Raw genomic sequence first — 22,957 nt, 5'->3', positions numbered from 1 at the left:
GCTGCGCTTGCCGGCGCCTTTATCAAGAGACCCAAAACGCACAAGCTATATTTTCAAACGTCGTATTTCAAGATAATTAGAAATCGCACAGGTTTCGGTGCTACGTAATTAAGACCGGAAATGAAAATACTACACAAGAGTCACATTTACACTGCAACTGATAACTTATCTTATCGTTATTAGGAATGATAAAGTAAGTTGTTTTGACTTCGTAAATTTACAGCGCGTTATTTTATTATTTATTTGTTTATTTTTTGGTGGGGGGTAACTAAATAACTAATCAACTTTTAAATAATCTCGCTGGCCTTATAATAATTAGCCATTTAAATTAGGGAACAAAAGTATTTTTTAAACGGGTTAATTCAAAATGTTCAGATTTGAATCGAACTTTATCGAATGTTGAGATTAGATCAACAGCGACGCCTGCTGGTGCCTGTTGGTCACTACATTAGTTTTTTTTTTCTTTTTACCCAAATAAAATATACTTCCACACAATTAAAAAAAAAAAACGTGCAATACAGATATCAACTAATATATACAGATATATCATCTATTATATACAGATATATTAACTAAGGCAGTGTGATTTTATAAATACGTCTACAGCCAGTTCAGGAGAATGTAGGCATGAAACAAAACTGAACCAGGTAACTACAGACCAGTAAGCCTGACTTCTATTATATGCAAACTTATGGAAACTATAATAAGATCCAAAATGGAAAATTACCTATATGGTAACAGAGTACTGGGAGACAGTCAACATGGTTTTAGGAAAGGGAGATCGTGCCTAACTAACTTGCTTGATTTTTTTGAGGATGCAACATCGATAATGGATAATTGCAAAGCATATGAGGTTTATTTAGATTTCCAGAAAGCTTTTGACAAAGTCCCGCACAAAAGATTAATTCTCAAACTGAACGCAGTTGGGATTCAAGGAAGCACATGTACATGGATTAGGGAGTGGTTAACATGTAGAAAACAGAAAGTACTGATTAGAGGAAAAACCTCAGAATGGAGTGTGGTAACCAGCGGTGTACCACAGGGATCAGTATTAGGTCCTCTGCTATTCCTAATCTACATTAATGATTTAGATTCTGGTATAGTAAGCAAACTTGTTAAATTTGCAGACGACACAAAAGTAGGAGGAGTGGCAAACACTGTTGCAGCAGCAAAGGTCATTCAAAATGATCTAGACAAGATTCAGAACTGGGCAGACACATGGCAAATGACATTTAATAGAGAAAAGTGTAAGGTACTGCACGCAGGAAATAAAAATGTACATTATAAATATCATATGGGAGATATTGAAATTGGAGAAGGAATCTATGAAAAAGACCTAGGAGTTTTTGTTGACTCAGAAATGTCTTCATCTAGGCAATGTGGGGAAGCTATAAAAAAGGCTAACAAGATACTCGGATACATTGTGAAAAGTGTTGAATTTAAATCAAGGGAAGTAATGTTAAAACTGTACAATGCACTAGTAAGACCTCATCTTGAATATTGTGTGCAGTTCTGGTCACCTCGCTATAAAAAAGATATTGCTGCTCTAGAAAGAGTGCAAAGAAGAGCGACCAGAATTATTCCGGGCTTAAAAGGCATGTCATATGCAGACAGGCTAAAAGAATTGAATCTGTTCAGTCTTGAACAAAGAAGACTACGTGGCGACCTAATTCAAGCATTCAAAATTCTAAAAGGTATTGACAGTGTGGACGCAAGGGACTTTTTCAGCCTGAAAAAAGAAACAAGGACCAGGGGTCACAAATGGAGTTTAGAAAAAGGGGCATTCAGAACAGAAAAATAGGAGACACTTTTTTACACAGAGAATTGTGAGGGTCTGGAATCAACTCCCCAGTCATGTTGTTGAAGCTGACACCCTGGGATCCTTCAAGAAGCTGCTTGATGAGATTTTGGGATCAATAAGCTAATAACAACTAAACGAGCAAGATGGGCCGAATGGCCTCCTCTCGTTTGTAAACTTTCTTATGTTCTTATGTTCTTATGAAATGCAGGTCTTACTACGTGGTTTTAGGCTAGGTTAAAGAAAGCCAGAGTTAGATATAGATATACACACACAAATACAAGCGACTTATTTTTATTTTATTTTTTAGCTTAATTTTAAACCCGTTACCTAAACAAAGCCACGTACGCGCACTATTAACAGTGGCTGTATGCACTTACAGGTCACTGGTCCCGATCCGGGACCCATGTTCACATAGCTCTACCTGTAAAACGTTATTTAAAGTTGACACGAGATGTACCGTCCTGGCGCAGGGTTGCAGCCCACAGCCACGCCGGGACGGGGTCACAACACAATCTAACCGCCTGCATGCAAACCATCCTTCATGCTGAGAACAGCAGCGCTCATGACACCCTGTCAAATCAGCGTTGTTGTGAATTTCACAATTTTGCATAGTTTATACACACACACACACGTTGAAACATAATTTAAAGAACAGACCTTCAATTTTAGATAGATTACCTTTCCACACTGCTTTCTCCGACACTAATTGATGACTCGAATACCAAAACTTCTTATTAACTGTGGAAGTTTTGAAGCTCTTATCTGCCCGGGGGGGGGGGGGGCAAGCTTGTCGAATTGCTATAAATTACCGAGATCACAGGCCGGGCAATCAATGTGTGTGTTCTTCAACCCCCCTCCCATCTCAGGGCGGCAGTTATAAAGAAGCAGTGCAGGTCTGAGGTGAATTCGGTTGGTTCTGGTTGGTTCTGGAATGTATTTCTGTCGCGGCTGGTTTCTATTATGATTGTTATGGTTATTATTATGATGATGTCTGAAGAATTACAAATATGTTTAGAAAGAACAAATACGACTATGTCTCTAACGTAAGGCGAGAAACTTCTGTCTTAACCTGCTGTCTGTTAAATCAATTTTGAACGTTTAAAAAAAACAAATGTTTGCATTTATTTTACAATTATCCTGAGGCTTCGTGAAAAAAACTGTCACCTTGCAGTATATTTCCAAATTAAATATTGCAATTTGTAATAGCATTTCTATACTGTCGCAGTACTATTTTGTTTTACGTCATGTGATATATATATATATATATATATATATATATATATATATATTATATATGAATCAGTGATTGGAAATTCTGTCCTGTGATTGGTTAAAACCTCATCATCGGAGCAAAAATAGATTTATCTATTGCCCTAACATCCTTACACCACCGGGCACTAGTCTCCGTCTGTCATGTGATTGGTTCACATCACTATCAGTCCCGCCTCTTTTCAAAGGAACACCCTTCTCCCCTGCACTCCTCATAACAAGAGAAAATGGCTGAACGCTGATTCCGTGACTTAACAGAAAATGAATTACAAAACATACTACAGAAGAAAGAAAGAGATTCTCCAAACACTAACATGCTGATTAAAATGTCACTGGCCCTGTTTGCGGACTTTCTGAAATTAAAACAAATTCAACTTGAGTAAAACAAATAGGACAGGCAGGATATAAACTGGATTATGCAGCAGTCGGCAAACGAGAAGGAGACGGGGAAAAGCTTTGCAAACAATGCCGTCTCAAAACCTTTTCTGTTATTTCTATCTTTGCTTATGCTGTATCAGCTATATTTAAACAAAATATGTCAATGTTTATTTATGTATGCTGTATAACATCACATTTATTATCCAAACTTGCCTCACTTATTTTCTTGATTAATTAATATATTAAAGATGTGCTGCAGAATCAGCCATAGTGGAAAATGTAATGCCCCTCAGGAAGACTATTGTTACCTCCCAGGGTGCTGCGGCTTCAGGCACTCCAGCCCTGTCTGTGACAATGGTCTTCCCTCGGGTCAATAATTTTCCACTACAGCTCTCCTCTCCAGTCCATATCCATCCCTCCCTCCCACCCTGTGTCCTTCCCATCGGGGTAGTGGTACATTTTTATAACCCACAAATCTTTTCGTGTTCGGGGTGGGATAGTCTTGCGAATGACCCCATCATCACGATGCAGAAAATTCACTTAACCCGAACCCGATCTGCCAATCATCAGAAAACACAAGCAGTGAGCAGCGACGTCACAGTGAGCATCGCTCTGCTGACTAAAGCTGCAGTTATACTTCAGCTGCGCCGCACACAATAAAATAAAAGAACGCATCAAATAGCAACCTAAATATTCCGGGGTTCTTCTATATAATTGCTCGGGAAGGTCGTATGTTTGGTGGCTGCTGTTAGGCAGATAAAAAACAGCTTCTTAATTTGCTACCAAACTCCTTAATCTTTAAACAAGCCACCATAATTATTCTGGGCAGTTGTAATACCCTTTGACAAAAAAAAGCACATTTGAGTAAAATGTTGTAGTAAATAAAGACAAATGTTATGCTGACATAATTTAAGGTCCCTCCTTAAATCTCCACAGTTCTCTTCCATATTATTATTTATTTATCAAGGGCAGCACTCAACTCAGACACAGTATAATTATTATCATCACTATTATTATTAGTTTATTTAGCAGATGCTTGTGTCCAAGGTGACTTAGAGATGAGGGTGTGTGAACTGTGCATCAGCTGCAGAGTCACTTACAACAGCGTCTCACCCCAAAGTCAGAGCACAAGGAGGTTAAGTGACTTCCTCAGGGTCATACAGTGAGACAGTGAGTCAGTGAGTGAGCTGGGATTTGAACTGGGGACCTTCTGGCTACAAGCCCTGGACTTTAACTCCAGACCACACAGCCTCCTATAAGGATATAAGTCGCACACCCATTGGAAACTAATAGCAGCAATTACACTTGTGACATCGCTGAGAGCGAAAGGTCAGCTTTTTGTTTTGTTTAGATTTTTTGTTTTTTAGATTTAAAGACCTCAGTTTTGTGTTTGGTGGATCTCTCTTACCAAACTGAAAGCGTATTTACTGGAATGGAATTTCACAAAGGCATATCAGAACAGTGCCAAACACTTGTGAAAGTTCTCTTATTTTGTTCAGAAGTACCGACATAGACTTCATTTTTCAAGGTATGAATATATTGCTGGTAACATCTGTATTGTAAAAAAAAAAAAAAAAAAAAAAAAAAAACACCATAATGCTAATATTGTAATAAAACACTTTAAAAGAAGACACTGTCTCATAGTTCAGGCATCATTAAATGTGTGAAATGTCTTTAAGCAGTCTGGAGTGTAGTTCAGCTGCTCTACTTAACAGATAATATCCTAACTGGAAAAATACACTCTACTATCACTGATACCTGAGCATCCTGTATCCAAAATGACTTTTTATTTTTATATAAAACACGCCTATTAACTAAAACCTATGCTGGGGGAAGCTTGTGTGTTTTTTTGTAGCATTAGAGAATCTACAGGTTGAAGCATAGAAGAAAAAAAAAAACATGTTTTTATTTTAGGCATACAAAAAAAAGCATTTCATACTTTCTCACAAGAAAAAACATCCTCGTTTTATTACATTTACAAAGCAGTAGTATACTTCTTTTTTACAATAATGAATATAAGCTAAACAGAATATATTATACACTACATTTAACATCATACAGGATGCAGCAACACACATTTTGTTGTACCTTTTTCTTTTGTACAGTTTGTACTTGTGTAAAAAAAACAATAAGCAGCAGTCTTTTCAAACAGGTTATTCGCCTGCACATTTTTAGTGTGACTGGTTGAGGAATTTGATCACTGAAAGCATCTAGCAAATACATTTTGATTTAATTTGCACAATTTTGAAACTGTGATCGAAAGTAATAAAAGCCACAGCAAAACGATGCTGAAATATGCAAGTGAACGGCTGTCTGATACGGTACAATACAGCCATCAACACCAGGAATTTACGACTTTTCATTGCAACGTCTTCAGAACGCTATACACAGCTGAACACTGCTATCCTCCCCAAGCAAAACAAACACACTTTATTTACTGTTCCAAGCTAATCTTGTAAAGGCAAATGTCCTAGAATAAGAAGTCTGATATTTTTTTGTAAACTGGCACGATGACGCGATTACAAAAATACTTTAAAACTTTGTTTGGGATTGGGTTTTGGTGCCTGCCCGTTTATTTATTTTTATTTTTGTAAGTAAAAACATCTTCCAGGGAATAAATGGCAACAAGAAAAAAAGCTATAATGTCTGCTACAGACTATGGGACACAGCAACGTGCCAATGTGTGATGGCACCAGCTCTCAGTTCTCTCCTACCCATTTCAGAGGGGGGCGGGGGGAGGCACGCACGCTGCATTTTTCAATTGGATAAGTTAAATCTGATTTTATCTGTTTTGAGAACCATTTCATGCTGAGCCATTAAACAATCGATGGTCCTTTTGTTTTTAAAAAGGCACATGAAGTACCCCAGGAAGAAATGTATAAATATGAAACTGCTCCATAGTGTTTCAATGGGGGGGGGGGGTAGACACGCACTTAACGATAGGGACAATTCTATAAAAATCGGTTCCATTTAAAATGTTGTGGTTTCCAGCCGAGAGCAAAGCAAGGTCTGCCTTGGGTGCAGTGGAGAAACGCTCCCCCGAAGACAAGGTTCAGTCCCAGTACAAACTGGAACCCTGCGTGTGAAGCCAAGAAACTAAAACACAAGGAGCAAACAACAAAATAAAGAAAGAACCGAGCCTTAAAAACACACTGTGAGCCTCAACTTATAAGCAACGAAGCATCTGCCCACTCTGACAGCAAGAATATATATATGTTTTTGTTTTGTGCTTCCCATTAACCAAACAACAACCTTGACTTTAAAAGTATTATATTCCAGGAGTATTGCCAATCTGAATACTATTCACAAACAGAAGAGAATGTGTTTTTTTGATGTGAGCTGGATTCATGCAATATATTTCCAAAGGTATATTACCCTGGTATTGCTGCTACTGCACATGGGCAACAAATATAAAGGATGCAGTTTAAAAAAAATAATAAAAAAAACCCATAATAAATGGTCCATCTTTCTCCACATGGGTTTCAGCCTTCTACATACTGTGATGTATATTCCGGTCACGTGAAGAGTTGCATAGTTTCCTCAATAGCTCAATTTCCATCCACCAGGAATTGAGATAGGGGCACTAGGAAATCTCCTAATTGTTCCAACAAAAACAAAATCAAAGAAAAGTGTGGGGGAAGCAGGGGGAAGCTGAACTGTAATGAAACTAGGCTGAACTGGAACTGTAGCAGTAAGCATTTTAAACCCTTCTACCAAGAAAAGTTTCAAAAAACAAAAAGCAGCAGATTTTTTCATCTCTCTATAGCTCTACCGCAGTCCTGTTAAATGAAAGGCGCAGAATGAAAAGAAGTGGGGGCGACTGAAGAATATAAAATAACTAGAACAATATACAGGGTCCCGTCCCTCAGTCCTCTCTTTGTGGCTGGTTGTCGTTGAATGCCGATGATGAGTTTTAGGTCAGGGGTGATGCCGTTCCTGTTCCCGCTCCTGCTCCATTGACAGTCACTTTGCGGACGCGCCCCGCCGAGGGAGAGAGCTGCCGGCAGCTGGAGGTGCCGTTGAGGAGCGTGGGGGGGGCGGAGCTGCTGGTGGGGGGTGTGGAGGCGGCTCCGGAGGGGCTGGGGGAGGTCCGGTTGCTGTGCGCCCCAGGGCTGGGCAGAGGGGAGGAGGTGGAGGGCACGGTGGCGGGGCTGTTGGCTTTGTCGCTGACGGAGTCGCTCTCCGAGTTGCCGCTGGTGTTCATGCCGTCGGAGTTGCTGGCCGCTTGCTGCTGGGACAGCTTTATCCTCTTGCAGGTGGGCTGCACTGTGTACTTGAGAGGAAGAGGGCCGTTCTGCACACAAGACAAGGGGAGAGCAGTGAGGAGCAGGCTTCCTGACAATGAGTTTCTTCCAAAGCTGACCACAAATCAACGATAACAGGAGACACCATTACGCTGCCTTCATCAGGCTGGAGTGAATAGAAACAGCCCTCCTCACAACATTAAACTCCTGAACTCAATGAGTTAATAAACAACCCAATCACTGGACAATTAGCAATTCATATCATTCCTAATACGTGCAAACAACTTTATTAAAATAAGACACAATTATTTGAAAACATGCAGTCTTGTATTTGCTTCTATTATAAAAATCGCATGTTCCATTATTTATTTATTTATTTATTTACTTAAAATTGTAATTTGATTCTATTTTGTAAATGATTCCCAGAATCTCAGAATGATGACGACTCGAAACCGATATAAAGAGTCCTGAAAATTCTCAGCTGGCTGACTTCATCTTTCAAAATACTGCTCGTCTCAACTGATCGTGTAGCACTGACAGTAACACAACATGCTTGCAAACTGAAGGTTACAGTTTCAAATCCCACGCCTGTGATATTTGTTGCAGGCAAATGTTCCATTTTAAAACAGAAATAAAATATTTAATACAAGCGATACAGGACATCACAATAAGTGTGTTCCCTTCTATATTTCCTTGTTGACAAAACAAGTGAATTTTCTTTAAACTCGGATGTCCTGTAATATACACATGCGTGGATAAAACTCCCTGGGGTCTTCAAAAAAATACGTTGGGAGAAAAAGAACAACATTTTTATCTTGGTTTGGCATCTTAATGACTTTTTTCTACATTTCACCTAAGTGATGGGAACTACATATTTAAAGTGAAGTGGTGCAGTTGGCTGATTTACTTTTGCTGCGCCAGTACCCTGAAAACATGTCAACTATCCTTGCTCTATAGCTAATCCGGCAGTTCTCATGCTTCGCTTGGCACAAGGAACTACCGTTTCTCTCAATGAGACTCAAAACTGAAGTGGCTTACACTCTTTGCAATAAGAGTCCTGTTCCCAACCCTGGAGCTTCTGGATGAACTTATTGCAAACAGGGGGCCCTCTTAATTTCATTCTAGTTTTAATAATGCTCTGTAAATAATCATTGCAAAGTGCGCGTGGTTAGTTTTTTTTTTGTTCTTTTCTTCCTAGGATATAGAAAATTAAAATAAAAAATAATAATAAAAGGATTGCAAATCTGAAAGCGAGTTAAGAGGTGGGAGTCTCGCTCTGATCTGTCTGGGGCTGGTCTCTGCTAATCACTCACAATGTGCAGTATATAAATATGATACGCTACATCTGGGAAAGGCACCATCCCGTTCAATCAGGCAAGACTGGGTCAGAGCAGTTTGGGCTGCTGCACATGTGTTTCCAATTGAAAACAAGCTCAAGACGAATGAAAGCAATCAAGCGAAGTGGACGGCCGGAATAATATTTCACAGATACAACCTGCTGTCACTGCAAGTATTTGTTTGAAGTATCATTTGATCTTTTTCCAGTTCTTGCCATTTCATAACAAGTCAGCAACGATCTATTTTAGGCCATAAACACTCAACAGAGCCTTGCGATTAAATGCGCCGACATGGAATGTATTAAACCATTGTGCTGAATGAACAGAAACACGCATTATAGCAGTACCTGCACTGGCTTCTACACCCAATGCCAGATCTTTAACACTGCTTCCATTAAATTCCACTGTCTGCTTGTTTACATGACACAGTGCCGCTGATGCCCTTGTGTTTGACTGTATCCTTAACACAACAGCAATGGAATTCACTTTGACTTGATGTGTCCATGACCTACGGCTAGGGCCAAAAATTTTAGGATTGCGACAAAAAAAAAATTATATGAAATGTAATGATATCAACAAAAGTCTACCAGAAGCCATAACAGTAGTACCTTGTTAGATTTCAAATTGTCAGTTTTTTGTGTGAAGTATCTGTAAAGCTGTGTGTAATTCAACATGTTAACGAAACATTATCCAGCAGGTTTCATTCGACTTTTTGAAGCAAAATTAGTTCATTCTGCAAGGTGATGCAAAACTATTGGCCAAAGCTGTACTCTTTTACTGCATGGTGCTGCCCAACACAGGGTCCACTTGTCTTATTAGATGCATCAAGCCCACTTACCCGTCTCCATGTGTAAATGTATGCAATGTCCATAAGTGTGTAGTAGTCTTTCAAAGGCTCGTCCTCGTATAACACCTCGATCTGCAAGAGGAAAGCATTCACATGAGCACAGTCCTATTCCACGCTGATGCCAACGCAGACCCAGTACTAAGAACAGCATGCGAGGAGGGCTGCCACCTGTCTCGGGGAAACCGGCACACAGCACTACCTGGGCATCTGAAGAAAGAAGGGGGCACAACAGGGAAACTGGGGACTATTTTAATGGTCTAAAACAGCGGTTTTATTGGCATAAGTGTTTGAGTATTTGTTCATATGATAAATTAAAATGACTGTATGGAACAGATATTCAAACCAGTGCATAAATGCGGTCAAACAACACCTATTGTGCTGGAATACGGTACGGGTGACAGGCTTGTGGTCTAGACCCTGGTGTTAGTCTTACTCTGTAATTGCTGGGAATATCCATTTTGCTGCGCAGGAACTTGGAGAGATGCATCACAGTCATGGCAGCCGGGCACCGAAGAAACCGCTTGCTATTCACCTGGAGGGATCGAGACCAGAATTAAAAACGTCACTAACACTGAAAAATATACTTCTATATAAAAAATAAAGTGTGTGCCTGTATGACCAGGCAGTCCATTCCTTTACCTTTTCTTTTACTGCCTCTTGTGTTTCCTTCACAACCTTCTTTTCATTTCTTAAAAGAAACCAAAAATGTAATAGTTTTAAAACGTCATTTATAAAAATTGCAATGCTTTCTGGATATTATATTGAATCATTTTTTGTAGTAAACACCACCCCGGATGAAGACAACTGCTGTGGACTTTTAGATCTCTTGATCCACCCCTCCTGCTCTGCACTGGACTTGCCTGACCTCAGCACCACGTTACTGGCTCCTCAGCCAATGCACCATCCTTGCACTATTGCACTACTATATCATTGTAGATATAACTTGTAATCCTAACTCATTGCATCCTAGTTCATACTGGATTTTAGTAGTTGCACTTACTGAAAACTACACACTGTATTTAAATCTGAATCTTGCATTGTAACCCTTTACTACTCAGTAGTCACTGTGGATAAAGGTATCTGCCTAATACAGAATAATAAAAATAATAATAATAATAATAATAATAATAATAATAATAATTCCTGCAAGGAAGTGGCCGTCATCACAACAGAAAATCATTAATCCTGCTTTGACTTACGTGTTGCCTTCATGAAACTCAATGGACAGGCTGATGATCTCGTCATCTGTGATGATTCTCTTCTCCTCCTCCCTGACCTCCCCTCGGTCTTCATTCGAACTGTTGGCAGCTGAGGGTTAAGAGAGGAGAGGAGCAAGAGATTAGACACGAGTCCAAAGAAAGAGAGAGAGAGAGAGAGAGAAGAAAAAAACAACACCCCCCTGGCAGACACCTACCATCCGCTGTGGGATTAGCTGCATAGAAGTCTCGCCTCCTCTTCATCTCATCTGCAGACAAGGGAGGGAAGAAAGAAGGCATTCAGTGATCTGCTCCGTGCTCAGTTTGCCAGGACTTAGTGTTAATAATGTCATGTTACACTGGATCTCTAAACACAGTGGCAGTTGTAATACAACACTGCTGTTTATATGCAATAGTACCCAGTCTATAGCTTGCAAGGTTATCTAGTATCTAGGATATCTAGTTCATGCTGCCATTTAGACTGGTTGTGTAGGGCATCACGTTTTGTTTTGTTTTGTTTTTTTTAAGCCTTGACCATTTAAAATAATGTTGTGGGGTTTTTTTTGTTGTTTAATTTGCAATATAGATGCACACAGAATGGAACCACAGTAACCAGGCTGATAAGAACACCCTTCCATAAAAGGGAGAGTAGCTGGTTTGCAGATGTGCGAGATGCACACACGCACGGAACAGAAAGGTACAGACACAACAAACCTACCTTTGAAAAGCCCCGGGACAAGCTTGTAGACTATGTCTTGCAAGGTTTTATCAGATCTGTAAAACAAACAAACAATAAAAAAAAAAAACTAAAAATATAAATATTAAAAAAAACCAAAAATGCGCATAAAGGCATTCACAAAATGCTAACCCGAATCCTGTATTAGAAATGGCGATCTAATAGAAATATCGGTTGGGTAGGACTAACTTGCAGTCTGTGGTTGTAGCTGACAGTGGAGGGGGGGGAACAGGGCTGGAAATGCAAACACAAACATGCACTATGCTAAAGCTCACCCTAACCACAGGACTGGAGGGGCTACAATGCAGTCTATTGCTGTAAATAGTTTGCCTATCATTTGCACTGAAAGCTACAGGTGTTATATTTTTAATTGGCCAATAACATCCTATCGTAAAAAATAACCGCCTGCATATGTTTTACATCGTTGCGTAGTACCACTTGCCTGATACTGTGAAGCGGTCTTGTTTTGTGCACTTGAACGTCGCACATTGGGCAGTATTTGTTAGTCTCCAAGTAACCAACGATGCATGTTTTACAAACTGGAGGAAAGAAAGAGAAAGCGTGACTCCACTATTAGGGTGGGAAAAAACACAAAAAAACCCCACAACACACACACGCACACACGTGTCACTGCAAGATATTTAATCCGATCCAGACAGGAAGAATCAGCCCGAGTTATGTAATAACCATAGCAACTTCAACATGATACATGCCATCTGCACGGAGGGATAAGCGAATGATTCTAAAGACAAGCTGCTTTATCTTCCAGCCAGAACACTGTGCTAATTTCACAGCAGTCAGTGCAACAACAGTGTCACTTTGATGTTGACACGGCGACGATTAGATGTTGTTGACAGTGCCGCAACAACAGTAACATTAATAAATGTTTCTTTAGTAAATAGCTTGCCTGTCAGAAGCCATGTTATCCACTGAAGTGAACCGTAAATATTGTGACTGGGTTACATCTGCAGAAACACATCTATGTAATAGTACAGTATAGTACCCCTTGATACTTAACCATTCACAAATTAGGCCACGATGACTGTAAATGGTGAAGTACTATATTTTCCAGTCCACTACAGTGTGTCTTTCTGCAATCACGGTTCTCAATATTTCACTTTTTTAACGTGCAAGCCAGATTTAAACAAAAACCGACGCACTGCATAAGTAGAAAGTATAATAATATTAACAACACTACTAATAATAATAATAATAATAATAATAATAATAATAATAATAAGTAGAAATATTCTTGTCCTATTTTTCCGAAATGTTATTTGACATGAAGTCTGCAAACTCTTGCTCCTCAACGTAAGCTTTACACAGAGCGCGCGTTTCCCTCCGTAAGGCTCAAACGGCTGTATTATGGACACGTACATGAGTGCAGACACTCCACGATGGTCGTGGCATCGATGAAGTATCCTCCGCACAGGGCACACATGAGATGTGGGTTCAACTCCGTGATTTTAATCCGGGTGGTTCCATGCATTTTATCCAGCTTGGCGGATCTAAAACGGAAGAAAAAACAAAAACAAACAAACAAACAAAACAATATGACATATATTAGTTTTATTCAATTGGCATTGCTTTCCAGACAGGAACAATATTGCATAAAACAAATAATAAAAGCACATTGATTCACAAGTTTGCAAACGGCGAAGCACCAGAGCGTGTTAACTACGATTCCCTCATGCATGGCAGTAACATACATATGCATCGTGTACATAGTCTGTGTATTTACTATGTTGTACATGCTTAGTGAAAACACTTGTGAATGACATACTATAACCCTATTGGGCTTCTACAATGCGATGCTTCATACAGGACCACTAAATAAAAACATTGGCTAAATTTCGATAACATTTCAAACGGGTTGGTTTCATAGTCCCCAATATACAGAAACCCTTGCTGCTCAGTGGTTAAAATCCAGGGCTTGTAACCAGGTGGTGACCAGTTCAAATTCCACCCCTGCCTCTGACTGACTCACTGTGTGTGACCCTGAGCGAGTCACTGAACCTCCTTGTGCTCCATCCTGCGGATGAGATGTTAAATCAGTGTCCTATTGTAAGTGACTCTGCATATAATGCACAGTGCACAGCCTGCCTCTGTAAAGCGCTTTGTGATAGTGGTCCCCTATGGAAGGTGCTTTATAAAGAGATATTATTATTATTATTATTATTATTATTATTATTAATAATTGGAATTAACCAAATGTCAACAAAAAAATCGTGCTGCAATATGTTTTCTAAGCATGATGAGAATGTGTTTGTGTGCTGTGCAGTGGAGAGGAAATCCCAGCAAGGAACAGGGATAGCCTACACTGCCATACAGTTACTGAAAGGACTAGGCCTTACTATGTTCAGTCAGAGTGATTTGCATTACTAGTGATTTGCCTCATGCTAGCTCAGGAAGCCAATCACGTGACTCCAGGTGTGCACAAGGAGCACCCTACTCCTGGTTTCCTCCAACAATGTTCAACAGATTTCTCCCCATGCACAAGCTAGAAGCGTGGCTTATTCATGCATGGCAAACAAAGAGAATTTCACTTCTTATGTTTAAACGAAGACCCTCCAACCCCAAATGAAAACAATTAAACATCTTAAAAAATAAAATGAAATAAATGCACGCAAACATTAACAGATAAAGCACACACCCACACACAACAATGTGCCAAAGTCTAGACTAATTAAGAAAAATTAATAATAATGAAACACTGTAAAATATATAGTTAAATGTTATCTACCTTAAGCCATTTGCCACGTTTTCCGTTCCTGCATTTGCCCACATTTCAGCTATTATTACGAACCCTCTATCTTGTAACCTTTACCTGTAATATAAATGAACACTCTGGCAATGTGCGCTGAACATGCTGGCGATGGGGTGAATGCAGAGCACAACGCAAGGGTCGAAAAAAAAAAAAAAAACAATAACGAAAAGACAGAACACATAACAGAAGGTGCAGAGCAACAGAAAAACAATCAATCTCATTCAAATTAGCAGCAATGGCAGCCCCGTGTAACACAGAGCCACGTTTTATATAAATGAACCCACGCGTGACACGGCACCGCGCACGTTCGGTTGTGGTCTTGCACAAGTGTTAAACAAACAAACAAAATAAAAAAAAAAACCCACGACACGTTCCGCTGGTACAGCATCTTTGCTTGCGTGTGCAGGCGACTTAATTAGAGCACGGCTTTCCTGGACACCCCCGTGTAAAGAAACGCAATGGACCGTGCCAAATCGGATAAACGGTCTAATTGGAGATTAAAATACAATTCATTAAACTCAGGCTGAAGGCGTGGGCTGATCCCGAGGATTCGAGCATAGGGACCGCTTCAAAAGACAGCTGCCATCTCTTTGTGTTCCTGTGTGTGGCTTTTGTTACTTTCCTTAAAAGACTACAGATTTGCAGATACGCCAAATGTTCTAAATGATATATTTACAGGATTAAAAACATGCGATAAAAAAAGGACATTTAAAACGATTCAAGGATACTTAAGCGCGTATACACAGCATAGGCATTTTCTATGGAAAAAAAGAAAACTCTTTGCAATGGAGGCTGATAGCAAAAAAAAAATCTTTAGCACAATAATCAATTGGCTACATCAAATGCAGGCTATTTACACTTCCTCAAACTAATTACAAGCATGCTCGGCTGAACTGTTTACACTTACATATACACTGTTCTCCACACGAAACCGCGGAGCGGGGTCTCCTTCGGATTCAGTACAGTGAATATGTGCTATCTACAGTACAGAACAGGGTTATATCATTTGCAATGGCACCACAAATGCTGGAAAATCGATTTCCCTGTCATTGATAATACTGGGGTCATCTAGTGCTCTGCTACTTAAATTTATGACGCCCTTATCAATTTTATGCGACTAGGTAGGTAATTGTATGCATTATACTTTCATTACATGTTCATTTATTGACCTGTTCTTTAAAATGAATACGATGCATTTATTACTGTATATTAAAAACTAATTTAAAAAAGTAAAAACAAAAAGGCCTACGAGAATGGAAATTGAACAAAAACGAAGCACTAACGCATATGCTCCACAGACAAAGAAAGCTGATCCGAGATTGAAAACAGACGGGGCTACACACTACCAGACACAGAAAGGTGCCAGCGCAGACCGGTTTCCATAGAGACACGGGAGCAATATCGGGCAATCTGCCAAAACATTACAAAAAAAGGTGTTACTGTATCGCTGCTAATGCTTATTATTTAATCCAAATGTAATATGTGATTATACACATAATCTCATTCCATCGAGAACTGGTTGAAATAATATAGCTTTTAAACGGGAACCTGCAATTCTTCTGTTACAGTTTGTGCTATTATGTAACTCTCCCTGTGTTTTTGGAGCCCAGCTCGACCCCAGCACTCCGAGCCGTCACCCAAACACACCAAGTCCCATTTCCGGAAGAACACCGCCGTTTCAATGGTTTTATTTATTTATTTATTTTTAATTTATTTATTTTAAAGGTGTCAAACAGCCCCGATGCTGTTTCAGAGGAGCAACACAAAAACTGGATTCCTGGTTTGCGCGCAAAGCCGAGAATGCGTGCGGAACACCTACGGGCCATCCGATAGGCCGAGCCCTGACACACCCGCCAACTGCGCGGGAATCGAGGCGCCTTTTAATTGGATCGTTTATTACACGACCTATTTTCTTTCAATTCATTGGTTCACATTTCATTTTTCACGGATCCGATTGGATACAACAGTAACGGTAATGGGGTTGGCATTAAGAAGGATCCTTCCATTTGAACTGCGGAGTTGCTTTGAACTCCTGCCCCCCCACAAGTCTAAACTGGAGATCTATTTGAAATGCACAGTAGTCATTGAATACATTTTCAAGATTAAGGCTATACCCGTTTTTCACAGCATTACATTTGAGTTGAGTTTAAACACTTAACCCCAGAACTAAATCGAAACAGATGTTTCAGTTTCTGATAAAGCTATTGGAAAACAACCCACAATTCTCTCTATCGCAGCTGTTCTGACAGCACTACACCAAATCACCAGAACCTGTTAATTATGAAACAAACTGCATCACACCAACACTGGGAGCCTGTATCTGTCTGCTGAATTATATTTAACAACTAAACACAACTGTCGCGTGTAGTATCTGTTTGCAAAACCAGTTCCAGCATCCGCGTGTGAGCACAGTGGAATCGAATTAAGAATGAACCCGTTTAGCAGACAGGCCCTGTGAAGTGGCAATCGATACCTGATTGACTTCATTCGAATCAGAAGAACAGCACGTGCAGAGAAAAAACACACTCGCATTCAGGGAATAGGATTCACGTCAAATCCGGGACACTCCTCCTAGATATTCCATTCTGGAAATAATTAACAACAAGCAAAACACGTGCATAACAAAGCTAAGAAATTAGAGCCTTGCCTAATCAAAGACAATAGCAATTAGCTATTTAATGGGCAGAAACGAGCCTTTCTGAAGTCTTTAGAGTACAGGATTGTAAGATTTCTTTAACAGAACCCTCTATTATAGATAAATACATACATAAATAAATAAACGTTCAGATAGGCTACGTGTCAGCATTATAGATAAAAACAGATTAGTTTATTCCTGATTCTTTAATAAAATAAAAAGGTTATATTGACCATATATTAAATATCCTCTGGGCTGTACTAGACTACAGAAATCGCTATTTTAAAATGGAATTCCCTGCCGCTGCGATCTTTTAAGTGCAATTCTCTTATCTTCCCTCTGTTTATACAACTGTTCATTAACCAAACATTATAAATGAAGGTCCAAGAGTCTGGAAGCGCTAGGCGTACGAGTTATGAAACGCATTATAATCAGAATTATGAGCCGGGATAGATAAATATCCTGGTGGTATTTGAAGCACGAACGACTTCACTTATTTATTTTAAAGAACCCACAACGAGTTAATATTCTTTGTTAGACCACAGCCCAGGTCTCTTTTTTTTTTTTTTTAGCTATTTAAAAAAAAAAATGTTTGTAGGGGAAAAAAAAAACTTGTGTAAATACATGCAGCACACACACACACACGTATATTTATATGTATTTATTTATTTATAATTATTAGGGCAGAAAAGGAACTTAATCTCTATGTCCGTTTGCCCTTTTCTTTTTAAATCTGCAGTTTCCGCTTCCCCTTGAAAAGGCTTTTGTGCTGCTTCCCGACAACATTCTATGAAGATGAACCGAAGACTCCTGTAAACGGCTTACAAGTGACAGGGGGGCAATCATAATTCAGCTCGAGCAAATATTATTATTATTATTATTATTATTATTATTATTATTATTATTAACAACTCTACTGTCTGTATTTTAAGAGTTTCTGCTATAGCATTATGTAACTGTTTGAGGAACTGAGATTTACAGCGCGTATTCACTATGTGATAATTAAAGGAAACCTAGCCGATTTATTGAATACATTTTTTTTTTTAATTGCTCAATTGTTTTCTGCGCCCACTTGTGCCTGTATCAATGGAAAACTAAAAACCACGCACACAATACAGCCAAGACCAATGGGCTTTGTATTTCACGTTTTATTACACAGATAATGGATAGTATTCCATTTTATAACAAGTACAGGAATATATAGCGAGAACGCATAATACGCGCAGCAAACTGGTTTAGATTTGGAATCAGAACTGGAATCATAATTCAATACTGTCAATACAAAACAGTGCAGGGCGGATGTATGCAATCTCTCGCAATTAATGACTGGTGCGTTGCTAGATCGTTCAAACCCAGCGACTAACATTTTGAATAGGGCTTTCATCTGCTGTTGCAACTTGCCACTGCTATATGCTTCAAGCCATACAAACACATACACAGCCTATAAATTCTGATCCAGCTTCTTGGATGGGGTTCAATGGCAGTGAAGTTCGGGATAAATCAATGCTGCTTCCCAGGACTGGGAAGAGACGAGGGCGTCCAATGGAAAATATGTGAATTGATATAGCACAAGAGATTCTGGGTCCTATCCCAAAGAAAATATTATCAACACTAGATGCAATTTAATAATGGTTTGTTAACGGGATTTGATGAACTTACGCACAAAAACTTTAATGGTTATTATTTACGCACAGCCCTGCCACTAATGCCTGTGTTAGTTTTATAAACAGGTTTCCCAGCGCCCCACTGTGGGCGGAATTAATCATGACACTAACAGTCGATATTTCCAAACAGAACGGTCTTTCACATTGAATCAAAAACTCCAACTTGGAATAAGCATACACCCGTTGAAATGCATGAACGTTGAAAATAACACACAGGTCTGGAGTGTGAATGGGACAATGCATTAAAACAGAACGAGAATACCTGCACACAGACTTTGTATATTGCAGAAGAACACAATCGATCTGACAATACAAAAAGGAAAGAACACGATTTTTGTCGTCTCCCCGTTATCTATTATAACACCATGCACGACACTTGGAGTCCTCATCTGAGCAATGCGTTTGCTACACAACAGAGTCCTCATTTGAGCAACGCATTTGTTACACAATAGACATACTGGTACACAAACAGACAAGGCAACACAAAGAGTATGACTTTGGGAGACGGGCTGCATATCCCAATAAACACACGTGTGACTGTCTGTACACACTTACCACAAACAGAAACAAACCGTGTGGCCCTTGATCGAAAATAACAGAAACCGTCTGCTTCCCAATCCAGCGCATTGTAACGCTTATATCCACACGAAACCTTACCAAAATAGTCGCTCAATCTGCGGAGCATTAAAAAGATTTATGTTCCACCCCACCAACTCTGAAACCTGTCCTTCTGCAACTGTATGTACGCAATGTTTAAAAACTCAAACAGCTTGCACAATCAGTTTCTAAACGTTCACAGATTTGCAGCTATAAACCAACATTTCAACATCTGAATACGAAGTATCATCTTACTTGGGGTCCTTTTACACACACACACGAGTGCCTTTCTTTCAGTACGACGGCCTTGATCTTTCTGAGATTTAATTCATATCAATTTAACTGATAAAAAGGTGATGCGTGTACCAGGATTCAGTACGATTTGTACACTGCACACAATAAATGATCAGATTTGCAGATTAACAGAGGGAGATATTAGTGCATCATTTATTTGTTATTGTAGCAGCTGTCGAGTTTCTACATATCAAAATCATTGCACTGATAACTGTACCGCAGTTATTCCTGCTTACGGTGTTACAGAATTATTTTCTTGCAGTACAGAGGCACAGTCAACAACTGCAAACCGTGCATGCACGCCCCTTCTGCAGTGCAAGCCCTGGCGCTTGGCTCGGTGCCTCAACCGATCCAGCTGGTTTCCTTTGCACTCCACCAACCACGAAAACGACTCGATAACTTCGTACAAGCTGCTGCTCTACACGTTTTGTTTTTAGATTACTTTTCTGTATATGCATGCGCGGGTGTACTGTATTACCTCCGCAGAACTGCAACGAAACGTATTATTATTATTATTATTATTATTATTACGTTTTTTTTTTTTTAAATCACAGTGCTCATTTGCATTTCTGATATCAAAAAATAACAGGAAAACATTAATCTCACGTGAACAAACACAGAAACCCACACGTGTTAAAATCCACGCATTACAATTACTTGCACTGCACATACAAAACCCAAAGGTCGTTTACTATCGTTAACTAAAAGGAACTCGTGGAACGTGGTTTCGCCTCCGTGTATGGCTAATAACATACACAAGTCGACGACTGCATGATATATTTTTTTAAGTGTTCAATTAGCTATAGTACACGTTCCGTGTAAAGTGTGCATGTATGCCTATCCTTACAAACACACGTTGCTGCCTAGTCGTATGAAAAGGCGTATACCATGTGTTTACAATACTGCACTTATAGATGGAGACGCCTTGGCACAGCAATATTGTTTCCAATTAAAAAAAAAAAAAAACAGTGGCATGTTTTGTTATGCTTTCATGCCGCATGCAATACACTATACACACACACACAATTCATTTCTGTTAACCGTCTATAAAGTTGTGTCTGCGTCCGTGGAATTGTAACAATTTAGTTTGCTATACTAATTAAATAAAAATATATATATATATATAGATATATATATATATATATATATATATATATATATAATTTTTAGCGCTTATTATTTATAAAAACAAGGTCCGTTTTTCTCCAGGTGGTACCTGTTGATTTCTAGGCTTTTTTCAGTTTTTTTAGAAAAGCGATCTGTTCGGGCGGTGTGGTGTTCGGTGTGGTATCACGATGATTCGGGGGCACACTTTGAAAATAAGTTCCAAAAATCAGCATGCGTGGCTGCATGTCATCAGCACGGTTACAGAGACCTCGTACGCAAGCTATAGTTTCGAAATCTATAATTTGGTCCCTATGGGAACACGAATTACCTTTTAATTTTAATTTGTTTTTGTTCGGTCTGGCCAAAGTCGTTGTGCGGTGCTCAGTCGCTCCGCTATCACTGCACTTCAAAACTTACAGTCAAAATTCTGAAAGCGATACCCAGAACTTATTTACAAAGACGGAAACTACAGATTTTATACACACGGTACCAGGTGTGATTATAGGCTTAGGTCCAACTGATTAAGAAAACTGAACCAAATCTGTGACGCGACCGAAAGCCCGACAATTATAGACAGCAATGACATACAGCCCAGAAGAACCAACAAACCCCGCCGCTTACTTCACAACAAAGCCGTTACAATCGGGAAGCAGATCACACGCGAAAGTTACCTAGACCATGTTAGGACACACTGGGACTGGGGGAGCCAACACATGCAGAGAAAACAAAGAAAGCCCGAACATAGGCACAGAAAATAAATTGAATCCAAAGCGGCCATCTTGAAAGCAAATGATCAAATAGCAGCAGACGGGGTGTCGAGAGAGATATTTTCGTTTAAAATATCCGGACTGCGCACATGCCCGAGAACACAGGTCTCCGCAACCGACAAAGTCAAAAATTTGCAAAGATGCACCCACCTGATTCTCCAGGACACGCTCCCGTTTCGGCTGAGGAAAATCCGCACTAGAAAGAGTGTTTCCACTGCGTTCGATAGTAGCGCCACAAAATGGCTTTTTTTCTGAAGCAGAAGATGGACTGCCCCGTTCAATCACGTGGTACCGTCTTGGCGTCTGGAAATCGTAAAAGAGAGGCAGAAACTCCTTCTAAAAACGTTTTCTTTTTTCCCCAATACTATCGGGTGCCATAAACGCGTCAGTGTTGGTATTCTATGATTTAAAAAGATTAGGCTATATTACCAACGCAAACCACTGTTTCCCAAATAAACAGCTACATTAAGACCTTTACGAAATGTATCGACAAAAAAAAAAAAAAAAAAAGCTTCCATCAAAATAGACAAGTAGACTTGCCTTCCCGGGAACGCAAAAAAACCAAAACAAACTCATCACCGTCAACCATCGGCGAGCGTCTTCTAAACATGCACTCTTAAAAAAACACCCTCGCATCGGGTAAAGGTTTCTCATTTTTGCAAACTCTGCATGACTGTACGAGGCGCAGAGGTTAGCAAGTGCTACGCTCTGTTGTGTTGTAATGGCGTGTCAAAGCGTGAAAATGATTTTGCATGAAATTCATACCCCATATGCTTCTGGGCATTATGGGTGTCAAAGTATTCAGTGAGGCATTCAGAGAAAGAAAATACAAATCGAGTTTTGACTATAGATTTATAAGAAACAGGTTATATAATTTATGTCATGCAAAATATTTGTACTAGTTATTAAAACTGGAAAATGTTATTTTTTACGTTTAAGGAATGTATTCAAAAAGACCATAGCTAGTCACTATAGACAGACATTGTTATAAGCGCATTATTATATTTTTTTAAAGGAGCGAGAAAAAGGAAACTATTAAGGATATATTTCCTTAAAGTGACATGGCGATATATATATACCGCTATATAATATATATATATATATATTATTTATGTATATCTATATATATATATTATATAATATATAGTATATATACTATATATATTTATATATTGTATGTGTGTGTGTGTGTGTGTGTGTGTGTTCAAATGAAAACTGTAATATCAAGCGATTGCATCTTTCTTAGCTTTATTAGATCTGTCACAAATATCTTCAGGTGAAGTTCGTATCACATGCCCTCGCTTTAGCAAGACTGATA

General features: G+C 39.3%; 1 protein-coding gene across 2 annotated transcripts; it reads right to left on the bottom strand.

The window, feature by feature from the left end:
* Positions 1–5,283: 5,283 nt before the first annotated feature.
* On the bottom strand, positions 5,284–21,919 carry LOC121324809 (polycomb complex protein BMI-1-like). Of its 2 annotated transcripts, XM_041266998.1 has the most exons (11): positions 21,790–21,892; positions 14,552–14,635; positions 13,186–13,316; positions 12,251–12,347; positions 11,791–11,846; positions 11,291–11,341; positions 11,076–11,184; positions 10,516–10,564; positions 10,310–10,408; positions 9,868–9,948; positions 5,284–7,742 (listed from the first exon to the last, which is right to left on the bottom strand). In XM_041266998.1, exons 2-11 carry the CDS (start codon positions 14,593–14,595, stop codon positions 7,362–7,364), a joined length of 1,098 nt encoding a protein of 365 aa, XP_041122932.1. In that variant the 5' UTR covers positions 14,596–14,635; positions 21,790–21,892; the 3' UTR covers positions 5,284–7,361. The 2 variants fall into 2 exon arrangements, with proteins under 2 accessions (XP_041122932.1, XP_041122933.1); XM_041266999.1 differs by lacking the exon at positions 14,552–14,635 and having other exon boundaries at positions 21,790–21,919.
* Between the last annotated feature and the right edge of the window lie 1,038 nt (positions 21,920–22,957).

Source organism: Polyodon spathula, chromosome 12 (genome assembly GCF_017654505.1).
Source record: "Polyodon spathula isolate WHYD16114869_AA chromosome 12, ASM1765450v1, whole genome shotgun sequence".
Classification (NCBI taxonomy): Eukaryota; Metazoa; Chordata; class Actinopteri; order Acipenseriformes; family Polyodontidae; genus Polyodon; species Polyodon spathula.
This window is presented reverse-complemented; position numbering and strand designations above follow the sequence as displayed.